The following is a 25395-nucleotide window of genomic DNA, read 5'->3' as shown; positions in this document are numbered from 1 at the left end:
TTTAACCATACGTCCACCCATCCATCGGGGGGGGGGGGGGGGGGGGGGGGGGGGGGGGCTACCCGTATCTGTCCACAGGCGGACAGATAATTTGGGTTCATCCATTTGGGCATAGTTTATGGAAAAAGCCACGACATTTCATCCACAAGAACCAGTAGTTGAACTGAAGCATAACAACAAAAGGAATACAAGCAATATCACAGAACGTGTTTTTAAATTTCAAGGTTTTTTTTTTTTTTTTTTTTTTTTTTTTTTTTTTTTCCATTTTTATTAATTTTTAAAATGATTTTAGGTCTAGTCTATCTGAAGAATATAGCTAGTGGTTAAAAGTATTAGAGTTTTTTTTTTTTTTTAGATATAAAAAAAAAAAAAAAAGTATTAGAGTTTACTAGCTAGTGATGAAATCATAATCATAATAATAACAATTAAAATGGGTAGTTAATATAATATTATGATATTTAAAATGATGGTATTTACTATTTACGACTGGATCATGTACAATATGGTTGACCTATTGCACTGTAATAAAGTAGTCTATGTGAGAGTTTGTCCGGACCCTACCTGCTCAAGTTAATATATTATAATATTAATATAATATTATGAGCACTTTCAAGTCAAGCGTGTCAAAATCGAACCTTGGTATCATATTAGTCTGGGACGGATCGAACTCCATATAGACTTAAGGAGGCCATGGAGTTTTCAATTTTTTTTTTTTAATTTTTTTATTAAGATTCATATATATATATAATTTGGTTCATGAATGATAAATCTTATATCGATCAATTTCCATCCTCCATAGTAGTGATCGATGACATGACCAGGCTTAGCATTAATACTCGTCGAGAAATATGAGAAAATGATAATGTACTTAAGTTGCTGAATTTCTTTATGGTGTATATCTCTCCAGTCTCCAGCATTATTTAGACAAAAGAAAACCTCTCTATCAGTCTTATTCCACTCAATAACACCTCCTTGGGCAAACATTGTTCCTGTAAGAATTTAACGTATATGCAACGAGTTAGAGACGTGTTATATATCCTCTCTAGCTTGGTCTTTTTTCTATTCTCTTATTTTTCAAAATTATCGGATTTAATGATAATTTTGAAAAATAAAAATTAACCATAACCTGTTAATTTCGTGTTGAGCTCACGAGTCGTACAAAAAATTGTCAATCTCAATTGTCGCGTGTCAAGTTCGGTTCGTGTCATGTTGATGCGGACCAGGATCCTTTCCAGTTGAGAGGAACCAGAGAGGAGCGAATCCTTTATACACATGAGCCTTTTTGTAATTTTATATGGTGTGAAATTACAAAAATGCCCCTTTGTATAAAGGACCTGCTCCTCTCCAGTTGAAAATCAATTTGAGAGGATCCTAATGCTATCGATGCATGTGTATAAGACTATATATGTAAATCTTAACCTGACTCATTTAATTAAACGGGTCAGATCCTTCATTCCTGACCCGCTAATTTTATGTTGGGTTCGTATAAAAAATTGTCAACTATAATGTCTCTATATATTATATACCACCAAGGGTGGGTGGTCCAATGGCATCATCTTACCAATAAGTTTGATGTTTGTGTTCTCCACCAACCATTTTGTCTCATCCGTTGTAAATTTTAAAGCCACTTCATTTTTTAAGGGACACAAAAATGACACATGAAAGATTTCTAGCATTATTCGTTGAGTAGGTCCTTGGATTGCCCCATGAGAAAACATTGGTTGGGTCCACGGCCCCCTTACCGTCTATGTCTCTCAAATATTAGTTTTTCAGTAGATAGGAATTATTATGGTCACGCTCAAATAGAGTTAAAAAAATAAAAAAAAATAAATAATAATAATAATAATAATAATAGTAAGAGGATATGTTTTGCATTATCTGGTCAATTAGCATGCATCAATTGCATCATCTTACCAACAAGGTTGGCAACATCATCTTACCAACAAGGTTGATGTCCGTGTTCTCCACCAACCATTTTGTCCCATCCGTCGTAAATCCCACGTAACTTGTGTCGAACTCCTTTTTAAACATGAGCCGCCTGAAATTACAATATATTTAATCTCGATCAACTTGTAATGCTTAATTAAGCCAAACTCTCTCGCGAAACCCTTTCCCTTCTCTGAAAAACCAGAGGACTCACAAACCATGGGAGGGAGGCTCAAGCTTCCCTCCCCCTCCATCCTTTCCTTTCCCTTTCCTTCCTTTTTCCTTCCCTTTCTTTATGCTACCGCCTCCCTGTGGTCCCTACCGCCTCTCATGAGGCCCCTATCCAGCTGTGTTTTTTCTTAGTTTTATCCACCTCTTCGGAGGCTTTTTATTTTCTTTCTTGTACATCCACAAAGAAATCACCGGCTATCTCATTCATCTTCTATGGTTTTTGTAAAAATTGGCGGGGTTTTTGGATTGAAAATTTTCAATCTAGATCTACACATCTTCGTCAGTTTTTGTATACCACACATCTCTCCACCGTGACCACTGTCGTCCTCTGCTTCCAACGACACCGGCCGCCTCTCATTCCGATACCCATTGCCCGAAGAGTGGGTTGCATGCGCCAGCAAGTAGATCTCTTTCACCGGCGCGTGCAAGCCTAACCTTCCCCTCCGCTCTTCACCGCTTCTGCTGTTGTTGGAGTCTGGCTGCGTGCGACTCTTATGGGTTAGGAGAGGTCTCCAGAAGCTGGCGTGTGGTTCACACGCGCCGGCCATGGAGACTCCCACCTCCTCCCCCGATTTTTTCTTTGTTGGTTTCAATTTCCTATGTTGTATTTTGGGCGTTTATGTTTTTCTGATTTCTTTTGTTGTATATCCTCATTGTATTCTCTGTTTTGGTTACTCATGGTGTTGGGGTCCTTTGGATTCCTTATCCACCATTTACCACCTTCATTGGTGGCCTTGTTCTTGTCATCTATGCCAAGAATAAATAGGCCTGCATCTTCGAAAGCATTGCCTTCGTGTACTTTCGTTCTTAGCGTTTTTTTTTTTGTTATTTTGGGTTGCCCAGCCCTAGTTCAATGTAATTTTCTTCTTTGGTATCTATAAAAAAAAAAAAAAAAAAAAATGTAATGCTTAATTTTTATTTTTGTTGTTTAATATATGTGTAGTTAATAAAAATGATTTTTAAAATCTCCTTGTCTAAGGTAAAATTCAATAACTTATTTCTCAATTAAAAATAACAAAATTTAAAACAATTTAAAAATAAGAGAAAAATTAAAAATATTCAAAAAATAAAAACTAAAAAAAGAAAAATGAAGGGGTGGCTTTGGGCCAAACCCTAAACTTTTTATTTTTTTGGCAATTGGGGGTGGCTGAACCTACCCCTAGGCCAAACGGGAGTAGCTCAAGGCTGTTAATTGGGAGTGGTTTCGGACATTCTCAAAGAGCAAAATGGGGGTGGCCGAACCACCCCCAAGGGCCATGGGGGCAGTTTGGCCACCCCCAAACCTGCCATGGAGGTGGCTCAGCCACCCTCCTTCAAATTTTTTATTTATCTTTTAGTTTTTTTAAAAAAAAAGAAATTAATTTTTTTGTTCTATTTTTAAATTGATTTTAATTTTATTATTTTTTTAATTGAATATATGACACATGACAAATGTATTATAAGAATATTTCGATAAAATTGGTCTTTTTGGCACTCTTTGATAGTTTGTGGGGCCCAAGTGATACACTTAACAGTTCATGGATGTACTTTAAAAACGGCCTGTGGTTTGGGGGGCTTTTTATTTATTTTATTTTTTTATTTATAATTAACCCTTATTTCTTAAAAGAATTACTAATGTCAAAAGCAATAATTTCAAGCACACCAATACCCTTAATGAAAACTTGTTAATGCTAAATAATTTTCTTGTTTTAGATAAAATCATCAATAGAAAATGATCTGCCATAGTGAAAATTCTAAAAAATTATAATTGAACTAAATTTACCTGTCGGTATTCAATGTTCTGAAAATGACACGACGTACTCCCTTAGGAATATTTAAAAACTTCACAACTTCAGCTGTGACGAATAAATTTTATCGGCCTAGTAGTATACGTAAGACTTCAAAAAATAGAAGATAAAAAATGGAGCTGCCAAAAAACTTGCTTTATAGTTCATAGGATTCAAATCATCCCCTGCAACTCTCAAGAATTATGGGGGCTTACAATTCTTTCAATTGATAATTGATGAATTACTTAAATTAATTATGTCATGTCATCAATTTAGTTTAAAAACCTTTCAACCATCATTGAGGGATGGTCAGACGATTCAAAACAGTTGTTAAAGTAGTTGGATTTGAAGAATAACTTTAAGGTAGCCGACCACCTTAAAATACAATTTGAGGGTGGTCAACCATCCCCAAAACAGCTGATGGGGTGATCTGATCGACCAAACACGAGAGTTGGTTTTGGCCCTTTTAGGTTGTCCAACTACGTACCCTTAAAAAAGGAGGTTTAAATTTTTTTTGACTAGAATTAACGACGTAACATAATCCAAGATGAACGACCTAATTTCCCTCAGGCTCCATATCTAATCATATGAGTCCAAGATGAACGACCTAATTTCCCTCAGGCTCCATATCTAATCATATGAATCATGGATCCAAATTCTCTGCAACTCTAGAGAATTGTTGAGAAATTCACTTACCGGTAATGTTCTTGTCCCTTGGAACATCAACTAACAATGCTGGACCTATTGAAAATAAATAAATAAATAAATCATACCAATATCTCATTGACATGCAATGTATGAAGAGCAAACTATATCAAACCACAAAAGAAATTAAAGCATGACAATTGACAGGCCCAAAATGAAAGAAAGAGACCTAGACGAGCATTTATTATGGAAGTAATATCGGGATAAGTTATAAGTCGTATTAGAGTAGAATTATGTTAAATAATGATAGTTGTTTATTTTAGTCAGTCTTCTAATAATTTGTAGCATTATAGTGTAAAAGTCATTTAGTAGTAGGTTTCTATTGTTCTTTGTAGGAATCTGTCTCCAAGTTAAAGTATGAGTTATCTTCGAGTAATTTATTTGTATTAGGAGTTTATTTTCAGGTAAAAGTAGGAGTTCATCTCCTATTCTATGTCTTTGTAATTCTCTTATTTATAGGATAAAAAGGAAGCATAAATTTAATCACAAACCTTATGTTTAAAAAAAGTTTTCGGTTTTCTCAAAATCTAAAGGCTTAGATTCCCTTAGAATCTAAGGTATAGGTTTCTTTAAAACCTAAAATCTATCTTATTGCGTGCTTACGAAATCATTCACATAACAACGTTCCAAAGAACGAAACAGGACATTTCTCGAAAAAGATTGTAATATTCAAAATTATTGCAGACAAGATAAGCCACATGATCTAACAAGACAGCAGCAAAGGCCAATCGCACACACACGAGAAAAATTAAGGATTCAAATGCTAAATCTATGTTGGTCTTGAAACCAAACCAATTATTTACTTGCCCAAAAAACAACTCAATTACAGTCCAAGAGAATGTCACCCCTATAGAAGAGAGACAAACGGACCACTAAATTTAAGATCAGAATCCTCTCAAATTATTTGTTCGAATTTTAGAAAATTTAGATAGAAAATTAAGAGAGACCACTTATAGGATTCAAATGACCAAATAAAAATTGAGTTGTTCAACCACTTATTCGGTCAGGTGAGTTCCATACGTGGTCTCTCACAATTACATGTCTGACTTCTTCCAAATTCGGACAAATCATTTTAAAGAATTCTAATTTGTATATTTAGGTCGGCACAAGTTGGCATGCCCTTCCCCCAAGACCCAAATGAAGCATATTAGTTCGGGTCCCAAGTCCCAAGTCCCAAGTCCACACATAACTAAGAGGGGGCCAATACAAGCCTGAGCACAAAATATACAAGATACATCTACTATGAAAAGGCTAACCAAAAAACAAAAACACTGAGATTACCATTGAGCACTTCCAAGTCAAGCGTGTCGACATCGAAGCCAGCGTCGTAGTAGTGATCGAGGACATGGCCGGGCGCGTCAACGTGCGTGCCGGTGTGAATGGACAACTTCATTTCCTATGCGTTGGCAAGCGAGCCAGTCTTCATGCTAAGCGGGAGAGAGAGGAACTGGCCCAGCCCGTCCCTTGACTCCCACGACGGCAAGTCCGGGGTGTACCTATAGCTGATATCGATGATTCGGCCACCATCATAGACTTCTCGGCGAATCAGGATGAGGTCGTCTTTGTTGTTAGTGGTAATGGAGAGCGAGCAGTCAATAGTTTCGGTGCCAGGGATAGAGGGGTAGGCGGCGGTGGTGGAAAGAGTTGGGATGATGTTGGAGGCGACGCAGAGTGGGAGGAGCACCAAAGTCATGCTTGTTTGTTTTGTTGAAGCATTTGAAGACGAAGGTGAAGTGGTTTGGTGGGGTTTTTAACTGGACTGTGAGGATCAATATCACTCTTTAATTGAATTGTTTAAAGTTTTGCTGTTGACGATGAGTGGCCGGCCGGTGGGGTGGTTTGGTGGTGTTCTTTTAGTTGACTAAGAGGATCAAAATTAGTCTAACTAATCAATGTTTATCATGTTTCTGGATGATTCGTCATATTATATTTCGACGAACGTTGAAGTAGTAAACTCTGAAGAATTGCATGGCAATTCTTTAAAATATATGTGAAGAATTGTTTACATTGCGGGTCGATGTAACTTCCATCAATTATCAATCTCAATCTCTTGAATTTCTTCTTCATTCACAGCTGAAGAACAAACAAATATATTCTTCATTCTTTGTCAAAGACAGACCTTAACATGTTCTACATTCGTCTTCGGCTGAAGACGAATAACAGATCTTTGTTTTCAATCGAAAACAAAAATAGATCTGTCTTTAGCTGATAATAAAGAACAGCTGATCGAAGATGAAGAGAAAGATTTTGTTTTTCGTCTTCGATTAAGAACACCAATATAGAACATGCATGTATGTATTCCTCGACGAATCCAAAAAAATAAAATGCAACAAAGCCCATAAAACCTGAAGAAAAAGCAAATTAAGACCCGGTCCATTTCTGACTATTCCGGTCCGACTCTGACAGCAAAAGCCCCAAAAAACCCAGGAAAAAGCTCATTAATCCCCAGCCAATTTCTGACTATTCCGCCCGAATCTGACTACGACATTTTTTAGGTGGAGTTGGGCTAAAAATGTGAGTGGAGTTTAGAGGTTTTCCAACTCTTTTGACTCAGACAGAGGCGGAAGGTAGAAGAGCCGTTTCCGGCTCCAACGGACACGGTGGACAGCACTGCTACTTGTGTGGTAAAATCTACCTACAACAATTAAAGTTTTGGCCTATGCTTATTTCACCCAATACCTCCTCGGGCTAACATTGTTTCCTGTAAACAATTTAACCAATTTGCATGTGTAGCATTAAAACTGATAAGAAACTATAACTTACAAGAAAGTAGGTTTCTCATTAAACATGGAAAAATCTTCCATAGGGTGGATCACTGTCAATAACATAAAACTTACAACAAAATTTATTATTTGATGAGAATGCATCTTATAGGTGATCCCTCAGCACCAAGCAACCTAAGAGGTAAGCAATGGACAGAATATATTCCAGGAGGGACGTCATCGAGCTTTAGGGCCTCCACGAGGATGATTTCCTGAATATTTAAGCAGTGTTAGCATTGTTTGCTGACCTTACTAGTTCCATATGAATCCAAACACAACAAAACTCTGCTTTCTTATATTTTATAGTAAGCCATAGACATAAATCCCAATATGGATCACCTATAGATGAGTGAATGATGTTTTTCCAAATTGGATGTTGCACTCCTTAATGTAAAAGAAGAAAGACGTGGGAAAACAAAGATGTATGAGTTAACCTAGAACCAGCTGCTCCAATCCAGAACATCAACCTTCAGCTAGACGGTTATTAGCCAATCCCAACAAGCAGGAAGAAGACATTGATCAAGAGCATTGCTAAAATAACTTTTCCTAGACCATGTTATATAGGAAGGCAATGACGGAAAGACAATGGCAGTTTGTTATTGCAAATACCATCACAAATCACAATTGCCACTACCGCCTGTGCTCGTACAAATTGAATCCAGCTAATTAGTTTTTTATATGGTTGTACAAAGTTAACAACATAAAAGGCTTTGATTATATGTGAACCAGTTTTCTGTTATCTGAACTAGTTTTCTGTAAAACAGCAAAACTTTGACTGGCAAGCTAGTCCAAGACCAATTACTACAGATTTGATTTTCAATGAAACCTCATCTGATATGGCTCCAACTGCCCGGATAACATTCGCTGGGATGATAACATTACATGAGATTTGTACTCAGAGAATTGAGAGATAATCAACATCAGAAATCTTACTAGAAGTCCCTGATATAAACTCCAAAATAAAAAATAAAAAGAAATAGCAACCTATATGCTATAACTACAGTTTGAGAAAAGTATCCTAATTTTGGGGGCTGAAGAAATGAAATTTGAACTGATATATACATTATGCTCAACTAAAATACTAGGTAAAGAAAGAAAAATACTTAGTAAAAGTTAAAACATGGATCACTATTTTGTCAGACACAGAATTTCTTACCCTGCCTTCCAAAAAGACTAGATGAGAGGGGATCAAATCATCAAAAGCAGCAACAGATAAGTAATCAATTCCTGCATTCCATAACAGGAAATGTGTCAAGTGCGAATATCAGAAACAGGAAGGAAATTCACTAATGTCCTCTCAGTGCGCAATAACTAAACACAAAACAAGATTGTCCTAATAAAATATATGTGCTATTGAGTGAAAAGGTTTTGATTTTCAATGAAATTTAATGGGTTAGAATATTGCAAAAAAAAAAATGTAGAAAGCATTTTGCATTATCTGTTGAATTAGCAGGCATCTCTTAAGGTAAATCATAAATGGAAGACCTAAGAAAAACAGGATACTGATTGGCATATCTTACCAACAAGTTTGATGTCAGTGTTCTCCACCAGCCATTTTGCTCCATCCTTCATAAATCCAACATAACTTGTGTCGAACTCCTTTTTAAACATAAGCTGCCTGAAATTGCAATAAGTTTTAGCTCAACTTAAAATGCATAATTTGTTGCTGCTTAGTTAAAATTTGTTTCTGATTAATAAAAATGACTTTTAAAACTCCTTATCTAAATGTATCAAATGACATAGTTCCAAGCAAACCAGTATCACCAATAACAACTAGTTAATGCAAAATATCTTTTTTAGATGAGTTGTATCAACTGAAAATAACTACCATGGTGGAAATTCTACAAAAAATGATTGATCTAGCCTTACCTGTCAGTATTTAAAGTTCTGAAAAGGACACGACGTACTCCCCTTGGAATATTTAGAGACTTCATAACTTCAGCTGTAAGGAATGACTTCATCATAGTCTAATACATGCAAAACTTAAGAAAATAGAAGATATAAAAAATGTTCTCATCACTTGGAAAATATAAGTAGATTTTCATTGAGCTGCCAAAACACTTGCTATGCAGTAGGGCCTAAGAAGTAGAGCTGATAATTTTTGACACTACCCACGAACCAAATACGATATTAGCGGGTTAGGGTTGAGGAGTCTGACCCGTTTAATTAAATTGGTCGGGTTATAGTTGACATACATTGTCTTATACTCATACCGTGACATGATCTAAACCCAACATATAACATTTATAATTGATAATTTTTGACACGGCCCACAAATCTGACACGAAGCTAACACGAAATTAGCGGCTTAAAGTTGAATGGCCTGACTCATTTAATTAAATGGGTCAAGTTAGAGTTGATCTATATAGTCTTATACCCATGGCTCGACTTTACCTGAACTCAACACGCAAATACGAATTGTCACCCCTACTGAGAAACACCTACCTTACATTATTGTTTATATAAGTATTTATGGATGGGCATATACAGAGAATTGATACAGCACCTTATTTCTTTTTTCTTTTTTTTTATAAGTAATAAGCCAATCTCATTAACTTCTTCAGAGACAACATATGAAGAAGCAGCCAGAAGAAAATTGAAGAGCATGTACTGAAGTTTTGAAAGAGCATTCTCCCTCCCACAGACCCCCAAAAAAGAAAGTTTTCATTTACATGGAGAGAAGCTATCACCAAAAATGAAAAGGTCACAGAGAGAGAAGTTCATTTACCAGTTATGTTCTTGTCCCTTGGAACATCAACTAACAATGCAGGACCTATTGAAATAAACAAATATAATCATCACCAATATCTCGTCAAGACAACATGAAGTAATTAGTATATTTACAAATGATCACAGTTTGTCCCAGAGAAATATGTGAGAAATTCTCATTACATGCAAGCTACAAAGAGAGAAACATATCAAACAACAAAAGAAAGCATGACAGATAGTCAGATAAGAGTTCCGAGGAAACAAAAAGGAAAAAAAGACTTTCAATTTTTAATGATCTCAATTAATATCCTTCAGCATCAAAGCAAGCTCAAAGATTCCCTTATTCGCATTTTCAGATCCACCAAACTGAACAAAGAGCAGCAACTCTCCAAAGAAGGAAAGACAATGTGTGTGTTTGAGCATGCGCGCATGTGTATGTGTGTGCGCGTGCCTGCATTTGTGGGTGTCATGTGTGCAATATCGATGCACTCCAAGAAGACCTAGTAGAGGTTGCCTTTGTTTAGATGAATCTTACATTCTTCATAACCAGGATATAGAACATAAAACATAAAATTGCTTTCTGATCTCCTTCATCACTCCTCTATGCAGAGAAGAAAAGAGTATGCGACCCATCCCAGCATTTCTTCAACTAGATTAGAATGCCCCAACGAATAAAGCATTCAGCCATTTTCACACTTGAGCTTTATTCATGCCACAAAAAAGTCAAAACACCTAATACCTGCCTTTTAGTGTAGCCAGCGCTCTTGAATCCATTATGTAATATTCAAAATCATTGCAGGCAAGCCACATGATCTAACAAGAAAGCAGTACAAGGAAAGGGCAATCACACACGCGAAAAATCAAGCATTCACATGGTTTGGCAATTTGCTTATGTCCGCTTAGGAGACTGACAACACATCCACCATCAAGAATAACTTGCAAAACTCTCTCAAACCCTTGAGTCCCTAACCAACACTATGTCATGAAACCAAACTAATTACACTCCAAGAGTATGTCACCCCACAAGAAGAGGGACAAACTGACCAATAACTTCAGGCGGTCAAGTCAGTGGGTATCTGGCCCAAGACCCCAATGATGCGTATTAGTTAGGGGTCCAATACATAACTGAGAGGGTACAATACAAGCATGAGCACAAAATATACTGGGCATCTCTACAAAAAGACAAGCCAAAGAAAAAATCTTAGACCTACTCTGTAACTTTCCCTATAATGTTTTTTAGTACTGAGCATTATAACATTCATAAAAAGTATCTAATGAATTATGAGTTCAATACATCCTGTTTAACAGAGATTACGATTAGGAAATGCTGTGAGAAGGATCAAGGGTGACTAGAAATCGGTAGAGTAGAATTTCACCGTTAAGTTACACCTGTTCCCTGATTTTTTTTTTTTTTTTTTTTTTTTTTAAAAAAAAAAAATGGCTTTTGCTTTGCCTTTTTTAGTAATTAGTCAAAGACTCAAAAGTGTTTTAAGTCGGGTTTGCCTCAAACATATAGTGATTGAAGGTTTATTCTCAAAAAAATTTACAGGAAATAATTAGAGAAGTATAAGACAAAATCATGGCAATATAAACTGAGGAATTCCTATGCGATTTCACCTTCTACCAAAAGCTTCCAAGTTCAAAATTTGCCAATGATCATTTAATTTCTATTTTCATAACACAGAATCACCATGAATTCTGACAACCAAAATACAAACACGAAAAAAAAAATAAAAAAAATTACATAATAGCAATGAAAGCAAGCCCCTGATTAAATATCAAGGGCCAAAAGAAAAAACAGAATAAAAAGAAACCCTTTTCCAACTAAGCACTGAGGCAATCTTCCACTACCTTTTCTACCACAAATCCACACTTAATCAAAACTGTGATATACCAAAACCTCTAGCAATTTGATTGACCGCTATAGTTAAAAAAATCACCTTTAGAACTTCAAGTTCCAAAAAGCCAATATGATTCACATAATAGTAAAAAAAAAAAAAAACAAAACAAAAAAAAAAACCCTTTTCTTGTTGAGCCTGACATAAATGGTGGTGAACCAAACATAACATTAACTTCATCGAACAAACAGCACCCAAACAACCCCAAAAACAATGAGTAACTGACAATTACCATTGAGCACCTCCAAGTCAAGCGTGTCGACATCGAAGCCGGCGTCAAAGTAGTGATCGAACACGTGGCCGGGGGCGTCGACGTGCGTGCCGGTGTGAGCGGGCAGCTTCATCTCGGAGTTGTTGGCGAGCGAGCCGTTCTTCATGCTTTTCGGGAGCCACAGGAACTGACCGAGGCTGTCGCTCGACTCCCACACCGGCATGTCCGGGGTGTACCTGTGGCTGATATCGAAGATTCGGCCTCCACCGTAGACTTCTCGGCGAACCGGTCTGAGCTCGTCTGTACCGGAGTGCGAGCAGTCGATGGTTTCGGTGCCCGGTACGGAGGGGTAGGCCGGTGTGGTGGAGAGGGCGGGGATGGTGTGCGACGTAGCGCAGAGTAGGAGGATGAGGACGAGCAGGGAAGCGGTAGTCATGGTGGATGGTTTGTTGAAGCGTCTGGGAGAGTGGGTCTGAGCGGGTCAGCGTGTGTGAGTAAAGTATGTGCTGATGATGATGATAAACATCCAAATATTCCGCCGGAGGAATAGATGCCGACTCTTTGGAGTAACAACTAACAACCAATCACAAACACACAAACGTTTAAAGTTTACAAACCATGATTGATTGATGTCTACATTGCGAACATATGTATGTTTGTACGGACTACGCTGCCACCAATCACAAATACGAAGGTTTGGTAATTATTATTTTTTTTTATTTTTTTTTTAAATATATATATAATGATGTTTTTTTATAAATACAATGATGTTTGAAGTCAAATATAATACATATTTGAACGCATAAGAATTTTAGAATTTTTAAGAATTTCATGGAATAAAAAAATTTAGCATTGTTTTTAAATTTAATAGTTGATATTTTACCATATCAACATTAATTACTTTTTAAACACAATAAAATAATAAATTTTAGGGCATTTTATTTGCACTCTTTCACACCCACCTTGATACTCATCTTAGAGAACGTTATTTAGTGAAAAACACTAATGTAGGTCTAGATTTACAAATAGGGAAAAATGCAAAATGATTTTTGTGGTTTGAGTTTTTACAAATATTAGAAAAGTTGACAGAATTTGTTAATGTGTCATTGTCACATCAACACTAATCATATCGTGACACGTGTTCCTTACGATGTCAAAAAGCACAACAGCATGAAATGGTGGCGACTTGAGGCTTGTTTGACAACGCATTTTCTGTGTAATTTTCTGTTTCTCAATTTGAATTTAGCTTTTAGTGTTCTCAGACTTGCAACACCTAAAAAACCGAAGCCTGTAGCAACCCAACGAAAAACAAGACTTCCCACATTCTATTTTTTTTTTCTCGAGGCATCAACATATATGGTATACTTACGTTTATTTCTCTTCCACGAGAATTTCATAAGCGGAAAGCTGAGTGAAAAGACTTGTGCAGGTGAAAATAAAAGATACGGAAACATTAGAAATAGTAGGTGCAACTTGATTTTTGGGTAAAAAACAAAACGTACGCCCAAAAGGCGTTCTCAAACAAGCCCTAAGTCCACCAAATATTAGTGTCGTAAATTCTACCTACAATATTTAAAGGCAGAGTCCAACAAACGTTTATTATATTGTTCATAATAACCTATACATAAAAGTATTAGGAAACTGTATTAACATACGTTGCTGAATTTCTTTGGTGCATATCTCTCCCGCTCTATTGAGGCACAAGAGATCCTGTAACAATTTAACCAATATGAATGAGCACACCATTAAAACTGATAAGAAAGTAATTGGTTTCTAATTAAACATGGAAAAAGGTTCCATAGGATAGATTACTTTCAATAATATAAATTATTATTTGATGAGAATGCATCTTATTGGCGATCCCTCAGCACCAAGCAACCTAAGAGGTAAGCAATGGACAGAATATATTCCTGCAGGGATGTCATCGAGCTTTAGGGCTTCCACGAGGATGATTTCCTGAATATTTAAGTAACGTTAGCATTGTGTATTGACCTTACTAGTTCTATATGAATCAAACCACAACAAAACTCTGTTTTCTTCTACTCTTTTTTTTTTTTCTTTTCAATATTGGAAACAATGAAACAAACAAGAGGAGGTCGGCTCCCCAACAACACGGCCCAAACGGGAGTGCAAAGTAACCCGGTTCAACGTTTCTTGAATAGAAATCCAAGAAATGAGCCACCCTGAAAGACGGTTGTAGATGCAAACCATGGGAGAGCCTACTTGCTACTGCATTGGCAACAAGGCGACTTGGAGACCACAGCAGGATAGTCATAGACGGTATAGAGCCTGCTTGTCTGTTTTCTTTCTTTTGGAACCTAGATCCAGTGGATATCTCTAGTTTCTGCTTTTCCAAAATACTTTAGCCACAAGTTTATTGCTAAGAAAACTTGATAAGGGGAAGCTTTTCCAGTTCAACAATTTTAGGGAGATTACTAAATGAACTCCATGAGGTCTAAATTCAAAATGTGAGTTTAAAATATATCTAAAAAACTAAAAAGTCCTTACTCCCAAATGATGAGGTGGCTGAGGTCTGAGGTTTAACCCATTATAGATGGAGTTTTTGTGTTGTTTGGGATTCTTCTATAGTTTACAGCAACAACAACAATGATAACAATGACAATAATCATCATATATGCTAAATAATGATTCATGATTGGAGGTGTGGATGCTTTAAGAAAAAGGGAAGTTTCTCATACATTTGGCGCGTTTTAGCATCACTGCGCTGACATGTCTCTTGGTAGAAAGAACATGAAGCTCAGAATTATGAGTGTATTCAATACTCCCAAATAAAAAGGGAAAGTTCTTTTGAAAAAGAAAAAAGAAAAAAAAAAACACTAAGCTGAGGTTGCTCTGACCCATTTACCGCCCGTGCTCATTCACATTGAATCCACCTAATTAGTTTTTTCATATGGTTGTACAACGTTAACAATGTAAAAGGTTTTGATTATATGTGAACCAGTTTCCTGTAAAACAGCAAACCATTTTGACTGGGGGAGCTAGCCCAAGACCAATATATATGGTTTTGATTTTCAATGAGATCTCATCTGATATTGGCTCCAACCACCGGTATAACATTCCCCAGGATGATAACATTACATGAGATTTGTACTCAGAATTGACAGATAATCAAAATCAGAAATCTCAATAAAAATCTCTGATATAAACCAAAAAAATTACCCAAAAAAAATGCCAAATTATATAAACAGTTTTGAGAAAAGAATCCCAATTTTGAGGGCTGGAAAAATGAAACTTCAACTGATAGATTCATTATGCTCAGCTAAAAAACAAGGTAAAGATAGCAAAAGATTTGCTAAAAGTTAAAACATTGAAGAATCACTAACTTATCTGACAAGAATTTCTTACCCTGCCTTCCAAAAAGACAAAATGAGCGGAGGCCAAATCATCATAGGCAGCAGCAGATAAGTAATCAATTCCTACATTCCATCACAAGAAATGTGTTGGTGCAACCACTAGATTTGCAAAAGAAAGCAGAGAAATGTGAATATCATAAACAGGAAGGAAATTCACAAATGTCCTCTCAGTGTGTTATAGCTAAACATAAGACAAAATTCTCCTAATAAATATATAAGCTATTGAGTGGGAAAAAAAAAAAATTGGTTTTCAATAAAATTTTAACAGGTTAGAATATTGCAACAAAGAATTTTTTTTTTATGAAAGCATTTTACATTATCTGTTGAATTAGCATGCATCTATTAAGTCAACTCATAAATGGAAGACCTAACAAAAATAGGATACTGAGTGTTGGCATTTCTTACCAACAAGTTTGATGTCGGTGTTCTCCACCAACCATCTTGCCCCATCCTTCATAAATCCCACATAACTTGTGTCACTCTCCTTTTTAAACATAAGCTGCCTGAAATTGCAGTAAGTTTTAGTTCAACTTAAAATGCATAATTTTTTTCCTTTCTAAGTTAAATTTTGTTTCTAATTAATAAAAATGACTTTTCAAAACTCTTAGTTTAAACATGTCAAATGCAATAGTTTCAAGCAAATCAGTATCACCAATAATTATTAATGCAAAATTTCTTTTTAGATGGTTTTCATCAATAGAAAATGATCAACCATGGTGGAAATTCTACCAAATATAATTGATCTAAACATACCTGTCAGTATTTAAAGTTCTGAAAAGGACACGGCGTACTCCCTTGGGGATATTTAGAGACTTCATAACTTCAGCTGTAAGGAATAGACTTTATCATAGTCTAATATAAGCAAAAGTTAAGAAAATAGAAGATAAAAAATGTTTTCATCACTTGGAAAATATAGGTAGATTTTCATTTAGCCACCAAAAAACTTATTCTACTGTGGGGCGTAAGTAGCATCTACATTACATCTTATGGTTTATATAAGTATTTATGGATGGGCGTTCACAGAGACAAGGTCATACCAACTGAAACAGCAAGTTATTTAATCAGAGTACCAAATGATACAGCATGTTATTTCATCAGTCATAACATATGAAGATGCTGCTGGAAGAAAATTAAACAGCATGTACTGAAATTTTGAAGCAGCATCCCCCCTGCCCCCAAAAGTAGAAGTTTTCATTTTAAATGGAAAGAAGCTAATCACCAAAAATGAAAAGATCACAAAGAGAGGTTCATTACCAGTTATGTTCTTGTCCCTTGGAACATCAACCAACAATGCTGGACCTATTGAAACAAACAAATATAATCATCACATTTTGTCACAGAGCAAGATATGAGAAATTCCCATTTACATGAAAGGTGAGAAAAGCAAAACATATCAAACAACAAAAGAAAACATGATAGATAGTAAGATAACAATTCCAGAGAACCAAAAAGGACATTTCCTCAAAAAGACTCTTCAAGCAGCAATGATCTAAATTAATACTCTTCAGCATCAAAGCAAGCTCAAAGATTCTCCTGTTCTCACTTTCAGATGCACCAATCACTAGAAAGAGCAGCAGCTCTCCAAAGAAGGAAACAAAAAAAAAAAAAAAATCTTGCTGCAAATTCGAAGCAGACCAAGAAGATGTAGAAGAAGATTTGCCCTTGTCTAGATGAATTTTGCATTCTTCTAAACCAGAAGATAAAACATAAAACTCAATATTGCTTTGTCTTCATCATTCTCTAGGAAGATAAGCAAAGAGTATTAAGACCCATAACAGCATCAGGAACTCACCACCTCCATCACAACCCATGCCGGACCTTTCTTCAACAAGATTAAATGCCCCAACCAAAACACATAGAGGCATAGAGCTGTTTTCTCACTTACGCTTTATTATGGAATAAAAAAAATTAAACACCTAATACCTGCCCTTTTAGTGGAGCAGGCACTTTCGAATCCACTATATACTTTTCAAAATTGTTGCAGACAAGCCACATGATCTAACAATAAAGCAGTACAAGGAAAGGGCAATCATACACGAGAAAAATTAAGCATTCACAAGGTTTGGCAGTTCGCTTATGTCCACATAGGAGGCTGACAACATATCCACAGTCAAGAATAACTTGCAAAACTCTCAAAGTCTTGGGTCTCTACCCAAAACTATGTTTGCCATGAAAAGAAACTTCCTTAAACCTGCCATGTAAATTTCCCTATAACATGTTAGTGCAGAAAGCTGTAAGAAAGATTAAGATTAGGAAATGCTAGCTGTGAGAATGATCAAGGGTTATTAGCCATTGGTAGAGTAGAATTCTACCAACAAGTTAGACCAGTTTCTTTAACTTTAAAAAGGTGGGTTTTCCTTTGCTTTTTTGAGTAATCTTCAAAAGGGTTATAGGTCTGTATGCCTCAAAGATATAGTGATTGAAAATTTATTCTCGAAGAATTTTACAGAAAACAATTAGAGAGGATTTAAACAAAATCATGGCAATATACACTGAGAAATTCCTATATATGCAATCTCACCCTCTACCCAAGCTTCAAGTTCAAAATTTCAAAATGATCATTTAATTTCTAAATTCATAACAAAGAATAACAATGAATTCTGACCACCAAAATAGACACACAAAAAGAAAAAGAAAAAGATAGAAGAGAATTTCATAATAACAATGAAATCAAGCCCCTGATTAAATATCAAACACTAAAACAAAAAATAGAAAAAGAAAAAGAAAAGAAAAGAAACATTTTTCCAGCTAAACACTGATGTAATCTTCACTACCATTTCCCCACAAACCCATACTTAATCGAAACTGTATGATATATCAAAACCTCCAGCAACTTGATCGACCACTGTACCATACTTTAAAAATATTTAAAAATAAAAATAAAAATAAAAATAAAAAATTGCCTTCGATCGGAACTTCAAGCTCCAAAAACCCATTATAATTCACATATAATCAGTAAACAAAAAAACAACCCATTTCTTGTTGAGCCTGACAGACATGGTGAAGCCAATCATTAACTTCATTGAACACACAGCACCCACACGCCCAAACAACCTTAAAAAAAACAAGAAATTACTGATAACTACCATTGAGCACTCCCAAGTCAAGCGTGTCGACGTCGAACCCGGCGTCGAAGTAGTGATCGAAGAAGTGCCCGGGCGCGTCGACGTGCGTGCCGGTGTGGGCGGGCAGCTTTATCTCGGACTGGTTGGCAAGAGAGCCGTTCTTCATGCTCTTCGGAAGCCAGAGGAACTGGCCGATCCCGTCACTCGAATCAAACGACGGCATGTCCGGGGTGTACCTGTGGCTGATATCGATGATTCGGCCTCCATCGTAGACTTCTCGGCGAACCGGTATGAGCTCGTCTGTTCCCGAAACCGAGCAGTCCGTAGTTTCGGTGCCCGGTGCGGAGGGGTAGGCAGTGGTGCTGGATACGGCGGGGATTGTCTGCGACGCCGCGTACAGTACGAGGATGAGGACGATGAGGGAAGTCATAGCCGATGGTTTGTTGAAGATGGAAGTGAAGAGCACTGGAGAGCGGGAATGAGTTAGGTAGGATGATAAAACATCCACGTGCTTGGCAAACATCTTCCGCCTTCCCTAAAAAAAAAAAAATTATTAATTTCAAAATATTATATAACTTCCTTTTTTTTTCCTTTTTATTATTGTTCAAATAAAAATACACACTAAAAAATATATTTATTTTTATACAAATTTATTCTACTTTATATGACATCAATCATTTTTTATTATCATTAAAAAAAAAAAAAAACACCTAAAAAATATTTACCAAATACATGCGAAATAGTATAAATACTTATTTATACAGTACAATTCTATGACTATTTATGCTTACGTGTAATTTCTCTTTATTATAACAAAAAAAAGTTCCCAATATTTTAACGTATAAATGCCTCGAAATTACTTTTTCTTCAAAAATCTCCATGGAGATTCAATTACGATGAAAATACGAGTAGGTGGGAACAATTATTTGTATTATTGGAATATATGATTGACGATTGTATCTTATTGTTATAGAAATTAGAAAATAAGCCCAGAGCTTTAGGCCCAAGACCCAGTCAAATCAAAGGTCCACCGTTACAAAAGCCCAAAAAGGCTCAAGGGGGCCTAAAATAAAAGATTTATTATCTCCATGACTTATGATATATGCATCGGTTGGTTAGAGTATATATATAGAGATAGTATTCATTGGGAAATGGGTGGTGCTTGGGAGCATGGCTTGTTGATAATGGAGTATGCATGGCGAGTTCATAAATCACAATCTAGAAACTGGTTGCATAATTAAGTTATATACAGTGCAATAGAGCACACAGGGATATTTTTATGTACAATGTAGACATCTTTGGTTTTACTAAGAGCCTGCTTTCTCCAAGGAATTTCGGAAATTTGATGGAAACTGTAGTAGGTGCTTGGAACCACATTGATCTCAGAAGCGATGGCTTTTCTCCAAGGAGGGTTCGCTCTGGGATGGTGGTTTGCAGGATTGCAGGATTAATCTATGAAGTCTTACATTCATTTGAGTATAATGCAGGAGTTTGGTTATGCGGTGCAGTTTTCATGAGCTTGCACATTAATGCAATGTAATACCATGAATTATTCCATAATTTATGATCTTGGCTTGCACATTTTTGTTACTTTCTGTAAAGTTTTGGAGTATTCTCATCAATTACATGTCAACAATAAGTCTTGTAGGAGTGATGTGGTTCAGTTGCTTTAAATTTTTTCTCCAATCTTAGTGCATTGAAGTCTACATATATGTGTAAACTATTATATATTAGGAACTTGCATAAGCCTATTGAGTTCTGGCCCTCTTGCCTCTGCAATATCCAACTGCACCTTGTCTGAAATGATTAATAAAAATATTTACTAACCTTCACAGAAAGTCATAAGCATAACTGTTAACAAAACCAGTGAAGAATCTAATGGAATCTGGTTGTTGGTAGTCAATAGTACTCTTTGTATTCCTTCATTTTCAAAGGAGAAGCTTTTCCTTTTTCCATTTTTCTTTTTATTAATTTAAAAAAAAAAAAAAAAAAAAAAAAAAACAACCACCTTTTATGTCATGGTTAGAACCCGACCATGTACCAATTGTGTCTTATATATGCCTTCCTGATGCTGGTTACTGGTCTCTCAAACTCATTTCTCCTAGTTCCTACATGAGCTTTGAACCCCAGACAAAAGAGACTCTCAACACCATACTCCAGAACCAATAGAACAACTACTTCTTTCTATCCTAGGAGAAAGAGAAAAGCTGGTCATTAATCTAATCTTTCTTTTTTAATCAATAAGCTATAACTGTCTTGCTGACACCCGTCGGAAATAATCTTACTCTAAGTTGAATTGGAGTAGTAGTCACAATCCAGGTTCAATAAGGATTCTTTGAAGAATCTAATCAACAGTTCAACTCCCAGTTGAATGGTAAGAGGACTCTCATACTAAAGTAAACACTAGGCACTCCTAATTCAAGTGAGAGTACAAAACCCAATTCAGGTTTGACTCCACCTTTTTGCCTATAAATAGACTTATACTCAGTCCATAAACGATAGAATGATTATTTTGTGCATTGAATATACTTTTTTCTCAAAAACTAATTTAGGCATCGGGGCGAGAGCCCTAGATTCTTAAGAAGCGTGAAGAACATCAAAAAGCATGCAGTTCACACCATACCAAAAACTACCCTAACAACAGCTATTTATACCAAAGCTTAATCTATGGAAAAAAAAAAAAAAAATCATAGGTCAAAAATCCCAATTTTTGGGGCTGGAAGATTGAAAATTCACCTGATATGTAGATGCATTATGTGTCACTTTCTAAAAGTTAGACATGGACGAAAGACAGAATGTCTTACCCTGCCTTCCAGAAAGACAAGATGAGTTGGGATGCTTCAGCAAGGGCAGCAACAGACAAGCAATCGATTCCTACATTCCATCACAAAATTCCGATATCATAACTGGAAAGAAATTCATTGATGTCATCGAGTTTACAACAGCTAAATACAAACTAGATTATTAATTCTTTATATATATATTGATGATGCATGTAAACTTAGAAGAAAGTATAAGAATAATTAATTCCTCCTTACTAATCTTCAGGGGATTTGAAATGCATTTATAGAGACATTAGTAACCGCTATACAAACTTGTAAATATATAGATAAAATGTTAGTTAACTTGAAAATGTTTTCAGTTGACCAAAGAAAATAATATTTACATGCATGGCATAAAATTATTTACATTTCTTATCTATGTAAACCATTTCTATAGCTCTCTCACACTCTCAAGCAGGCAATTGTGAGAGGGTTCCTTAAGGGACTTAGAGCATTCCTAGCAGCTTCTCTTCCCTTCCTCTTTGTTTTCTCTAAATGTAAGGAATAAAACTACTTTTTGCTTTCCTATCAAAAAACACCCCACAGCAGCTTCCCTTCATTTTTCCCTATATCATTAAAATATTATTTTGTTATTTTTACTTTAATCAAAAGTAAGAAAAGAAAGAGATAAAGTAAAAGAGAGATTATATTTTTAGAATAAACAATTGAATGGGATGTGAACAGTGCTTCCCAATGCATTGGGAAGTACTGTTCACTTCCTAGGGAACAGATAATTGTAGGGAAGCTGCTGTGGGATGGTTTTTTTGATTTTCTTAAAATTTTTCCTAAAATTTAGGGAACATATCCCTTGTAAGGAAGCTGCTAGTAATGCTCTAAGTTACATGGTTAAGAAAGCCTACTAATCCTGTGGATGGGCCCACAAAGTAATGGATATTTACTTTTCTAAAGAACCAAGGAAAAGAGATGGAAGGATGAATGAACTCATGAATATAAGCTCCACCTTCATTCCAAAAAGGTAAAACACTATTCAACTGCTATGAGAATTATATAGGAGCAAGAAGATATTAGCATGACTCATAAGTACATATTCTATAAAACTCTTGTAGTTAGCTTTATTGTATCTTATCTTAGAATAATCGTAGTTTAATTAAATAAGAATAGTTATAGGAGTTTATTACTAGGTTTCTATTATTTTTTTATAGGAGTTTATCTCCAGGTTAGAGCACTCCCATCTAGGGGTGTAAACGAGCTGAGCTACTCGTGAGCTTACTCGAGATCGGTTCGAATAAACTCGACTCGTGCTCGAATCGATTATTAAATGAGCTACTCATGAATACGAAAATCAAACTCGATTATTAAACGATGCAAACTCGTATAAACTTGACTCGACCCGACTAAAGCTCGTGAATCCGCTCGTATAAGGATCGACTCGTATAGTCGTATATATATATAATGAATAATATACTATGTGTATTATGTAAGCATAAATTAAGTAACAAATAACAATAGTTATTGGTCAATATATATTAATTGGTCATATTTATATAAAATAGTAAAAATGAATAATATCAATAATTAATTGTTAGTCATATGATATAATGACAATCCAAATACTTAATCAAATTATTCATGTAATATAATAAGATTATAATTTATAGGATTATATGATCATATAATAATATAACATTGTACCATACTACCATATGACATGTAATTTATGTAAATATAAAATATGCAATCACTTTACTATATGCTATGAGTATTATCATTAAATATTTAATAATCATTACATACGAATTGTTAGATCATGTTAATATATTAAATATACTATCATATGATAATACTTAGATCATATGATCATATAATATTAGTATTATTAGTAGGTAATTATGAATTATGATAAATTTGATAATTATGATTTATTACTCGTAAATTTATAAAAATCATACTTAATTACTTATTATAGATTCATAGATAATCTCATAAATCAAGTGATATGATATGATTCATAATTTATAATCATAAATATATATACATATTACTCTATTAGTAACATATATAATTATAGCTATATAGTGTCATATATGATATAGACTATAGTATACAAATTCATACTAATATAATGGTTTAGTATTTAGATACTTAGTTAGATACACTCATACACTTAATAAGTATGATTTATGATTTTAAGTATTTAATAATTATTAGTAATATTTAGATGCAATGAGTCAATGACTATGTATATAGATTACATACGTACGTAATTATGAATTCACATTATTCATATGATATAATGACACTTATGAAACTTAATAATATTATTCATATATAATAATAATGTAATTCATACAATCTCAAATTAAGTTATTAGGATTGAAATTACTTATATATTAATTATAATGATAATTCATAACTTGTGAATTGAGTAATCACAATTCACAAGTTATGAATTATCATTATAATTTAGATCATATGATTTAACATTGTGCTATATAACCGTTAGTTGTTAGATATGATCTGATTAGTATTATCATATAGGACTATATGATAATATAATAATTATCATTGTAAGACCTGTTAATGTTTTAACTTAATATAAGTTAGTTAGTTTTTATATTGACTGTTAATTTTTTTTTTTAATGCCAAAAATAAAACGATAATACTTTTTTATTCGAGATCATATGATAGTGCTTAGATTATATGAAAACATCATTATCATGTATATGATTTATATCTATCTATATTAACTTATTAAGTATGTAAGTATTGACTAAATCCACATCACATGTAAGTATTGTAATCTTATAATTATAATTTATAAAAGATCTTGAAAAATTCATGTTTGTAATTATAGTTTCTTATATTTCTGTTTGTATTTGTTTAAATGTAATATTATTTTAGTTTTGTAGTTGAAAATTTGTAATTTAGAATTGTAATTTCTTATATTTCTAATTGTATTTGTTTAAAAGTAATTTTATTTTATTTCTTTAGTTATGTAATTATGTATTTCGATTTTATATTCATTGGCAATTACTTAATGCAAAATCCTGGATTACTGATAGTGCAATTTGCACACTATGTGAATTGCTTAATGCAAAATCCTGGATTCCTGATAGTGCAATTTGCACACTATGTGAAATTCGTGATTTAATTTTTTTTTTTTGTGCTAAGATCAATAATTTTGAATTATGAAATGGGCCGAGCTCGAGCCGAGTACTCGAGCTCGGGATCGACCAAAATGGTCGAGCTCGAGCTCGAGCTCGGACAACATTTTTTTACACGAGCCGGTCTCGCATAGAATTTTCCAACTCGTGTCGAGCTCGAGCTCGAGCTAGACTATAACTTAAACGAGCCGATCCCGGACAGGCAATACCCGCTTAGGATCAGCTCGTTTACACCCCTACTCCCATCAATTTTCCAACCATTTTCCCTATATATAGGGAACAAAATTACTTTTTGCTTCCCTATAAAAAACCATCCCACAATAGATTTCCTTATTTTTTTTCAATATCAATTAAATACTCTTTCTTTAGCTTATTTTATTATTTTTTTTCTCTTTCTTATTTTATTTCTTTATCCTCTCTTCCTCCCCAAACTCACCTTCTCAAACTCACGAAAGCCCCAATTTTGCGGCCAAAATGGTGTCTGGTGCATGGCAGGGCGCAGTGAGAAGAAGAAGAAGGGCGGAGGGGCGTCGTCGGGCCGCATCGAGGATGACGCCGATTTTCGCCGAGCTGTGAAGGATGGGGCGCGTCGCAAGAGCAAGAAGCTCCCCGAGTCTTGCTTCTATCGCCTCCGTAGGAACCCCAAGAGCCAGAACCAGGCCGACAACTTCACCGACGACGAGCTCTAGCAGATCGGCCTTGGCTACAACCGGATGGTCCGTTTCATGGAAAAAGACGACCCCAATCTGCGCCACCCCTTCGACTGGTACAAGTACAGCGAGTTCGGGCCCTACTCCTGGC

At 35.2% G+C, this 25395-nt stretch overlaps 3 protein-coding genes and 1 pseudogene across 4 annotated transcripts in view; 1 reads left to right on the top strand and 3 right to left on the bottom strand.

Annotated features, from left to right (window-relative positions):
- Positions 1 to 1905: 1905 nt before the first annotated feature.
- On the bottom strand, positions 1906 to 6616 carry LOC133881281 (cyclase-like protein 2; annotated as a pseudogene).
- Positions 6617 to 7387: 771 nt separating this feature from the next.
- On the bottom strand, positions 7388 to 12644 carry LOC133881529 (cyclase-like protein 2). The gene is made up of 6 exons (XM_062320472.1): positions 12230 to 12644; positions 10119 to 10163; positions 9260 to 9332; positions 8911 to 9008; positions 8547 to 8617; positions 7388 to 7602 (listed from the first exon to the last, which is right to left on the bottom strand). The coding sequence occupies exons 1-6, from the start codon at positions 12642 to 12644 to the stop codon at positions 7477 to 7479; spliced, it is 828 nt and encodes a 275-aa protein (XP_062176456.1). The 3' UTR covers positions 7388 to 7476.
- Positions 12644 to 19171, bottom strand: LOC133881528 (cyclase-like protein 2). 2 transcript variants are annotated; one of them, XR_009902541.1, is made up of 8 exons: positions 18669 to 19171; positions 16837 to 16881; positions 16336 to 16408; positions 15988 to 16085; positions 15575 to 15645; positions 14021 to 14164; positions 13864 to 13918; positions 12644 to 12781 (listed from the first exon to the last, which is right to left on the bottom strand). XR_009902541.1 is itself a non-coding variant. In XM_062320471.1 (7 exons), the coding sequence occupies exons 1-6, from the start codon at positions 19168 to 19170 to the stop codon at positions 14039 to 14041; spliced, it is 915 nt and encodes a 304-aa protein (XP_062176455.1). In that variant the 5' UTR covers position 19171; the 3' UTR covers positions 13662 to 13918; positions 14021 to 14038. The 2 variants fall into 2 exon arrangements, 1 of the variants encoding a protein (XP_062176455.1); XM_062320471.1 differs by lacking the exon at positions 12644 to 12781 and having other exon boundaries at positions 13662 to 13918.
- LOC133881530 (uncharacterized) overlaps positions 13170 to 25395 on the top strand; it is a 27598-nt gene continuing 15372 nt past the window's right edge. The window contains exon 1 of the mRNA XM_062320473.1: positions 13170 to 13179. The gene's annotated coding sequence lies outside the window, so the exon portion shown is untranslated. The remainder of the gene's footprint in view (positions 13180 to 25395) is intronic.

This window comes from Alnus glutinosa, chromosome 11 (assembly GCF_958979055.1).
Source record: "Alnus glutinosa chromosome 11, dhAlnGlut1.1, whole genome shotgun sequence".
Lineage (NCBI taxonomy): Eukaryota > Viridiplantae > Streptophyta > Magnoliopsida > Fagales > Betulaceae > Alnus > Alnus glutinosa.
The sequence above is the reverse complement of the archived record's forward strand: the minus strand, read 5'-3'. Positions and strand labels throughout refer to the sequence as shown.

What these genes read in the sequence shown, in the direction of transcription:
- LOC133881528 (XM_062320471.1), bottom strand. Translation starts at nt 19,170, where the DNA reads ATGTTTGCCAAGCACGTGGATGTTTTATCATCCTACCTAACTCATTCC. An exon ending in AGAACTTTAAATACTGACAG is followed by an intron (nt 16,086 to 16,335) that starts GTATGTTTAGAT and finishes CTGCAATTTCAG; the next exon opens with GCAGCTTATGTTTAAAAAGG. An exon ending in TTGTCTTTTTGGAAGGCAGG is followed by an intron (nt 14,165 to 15,574) that starts GTAAGAAATTCT and finishes TTAAATATTCAG; the next exon opens with GAAATCATCCTCGTGGAAGC.
- LOC133881529 (XM_062320472.1), bottom strand. Translation starts at nt 12,644, where the DNA reads ATGACTACCGCTTCCCTGCTCGTCCTCATCCTCCTACTCTGCGCTACG. An exon ending in CACTGACATCAAACTTGTTG is followed by an intron (nt 8,618 to 8,910) that starts GTAAGATATGCC and finishes TATGGAATGCAG; the next exon opens with GAATTGATTACTTATCTGTT. An exon ending in TAGTCTTTTTGGAAGGCAGG is followed by an intron (nt 7,603 to 8,546) that starts GTAAGAAATTCT and finishes TTAAATATTCAG; the next exon opens with GAAATCATCCTCGTGGAGGC.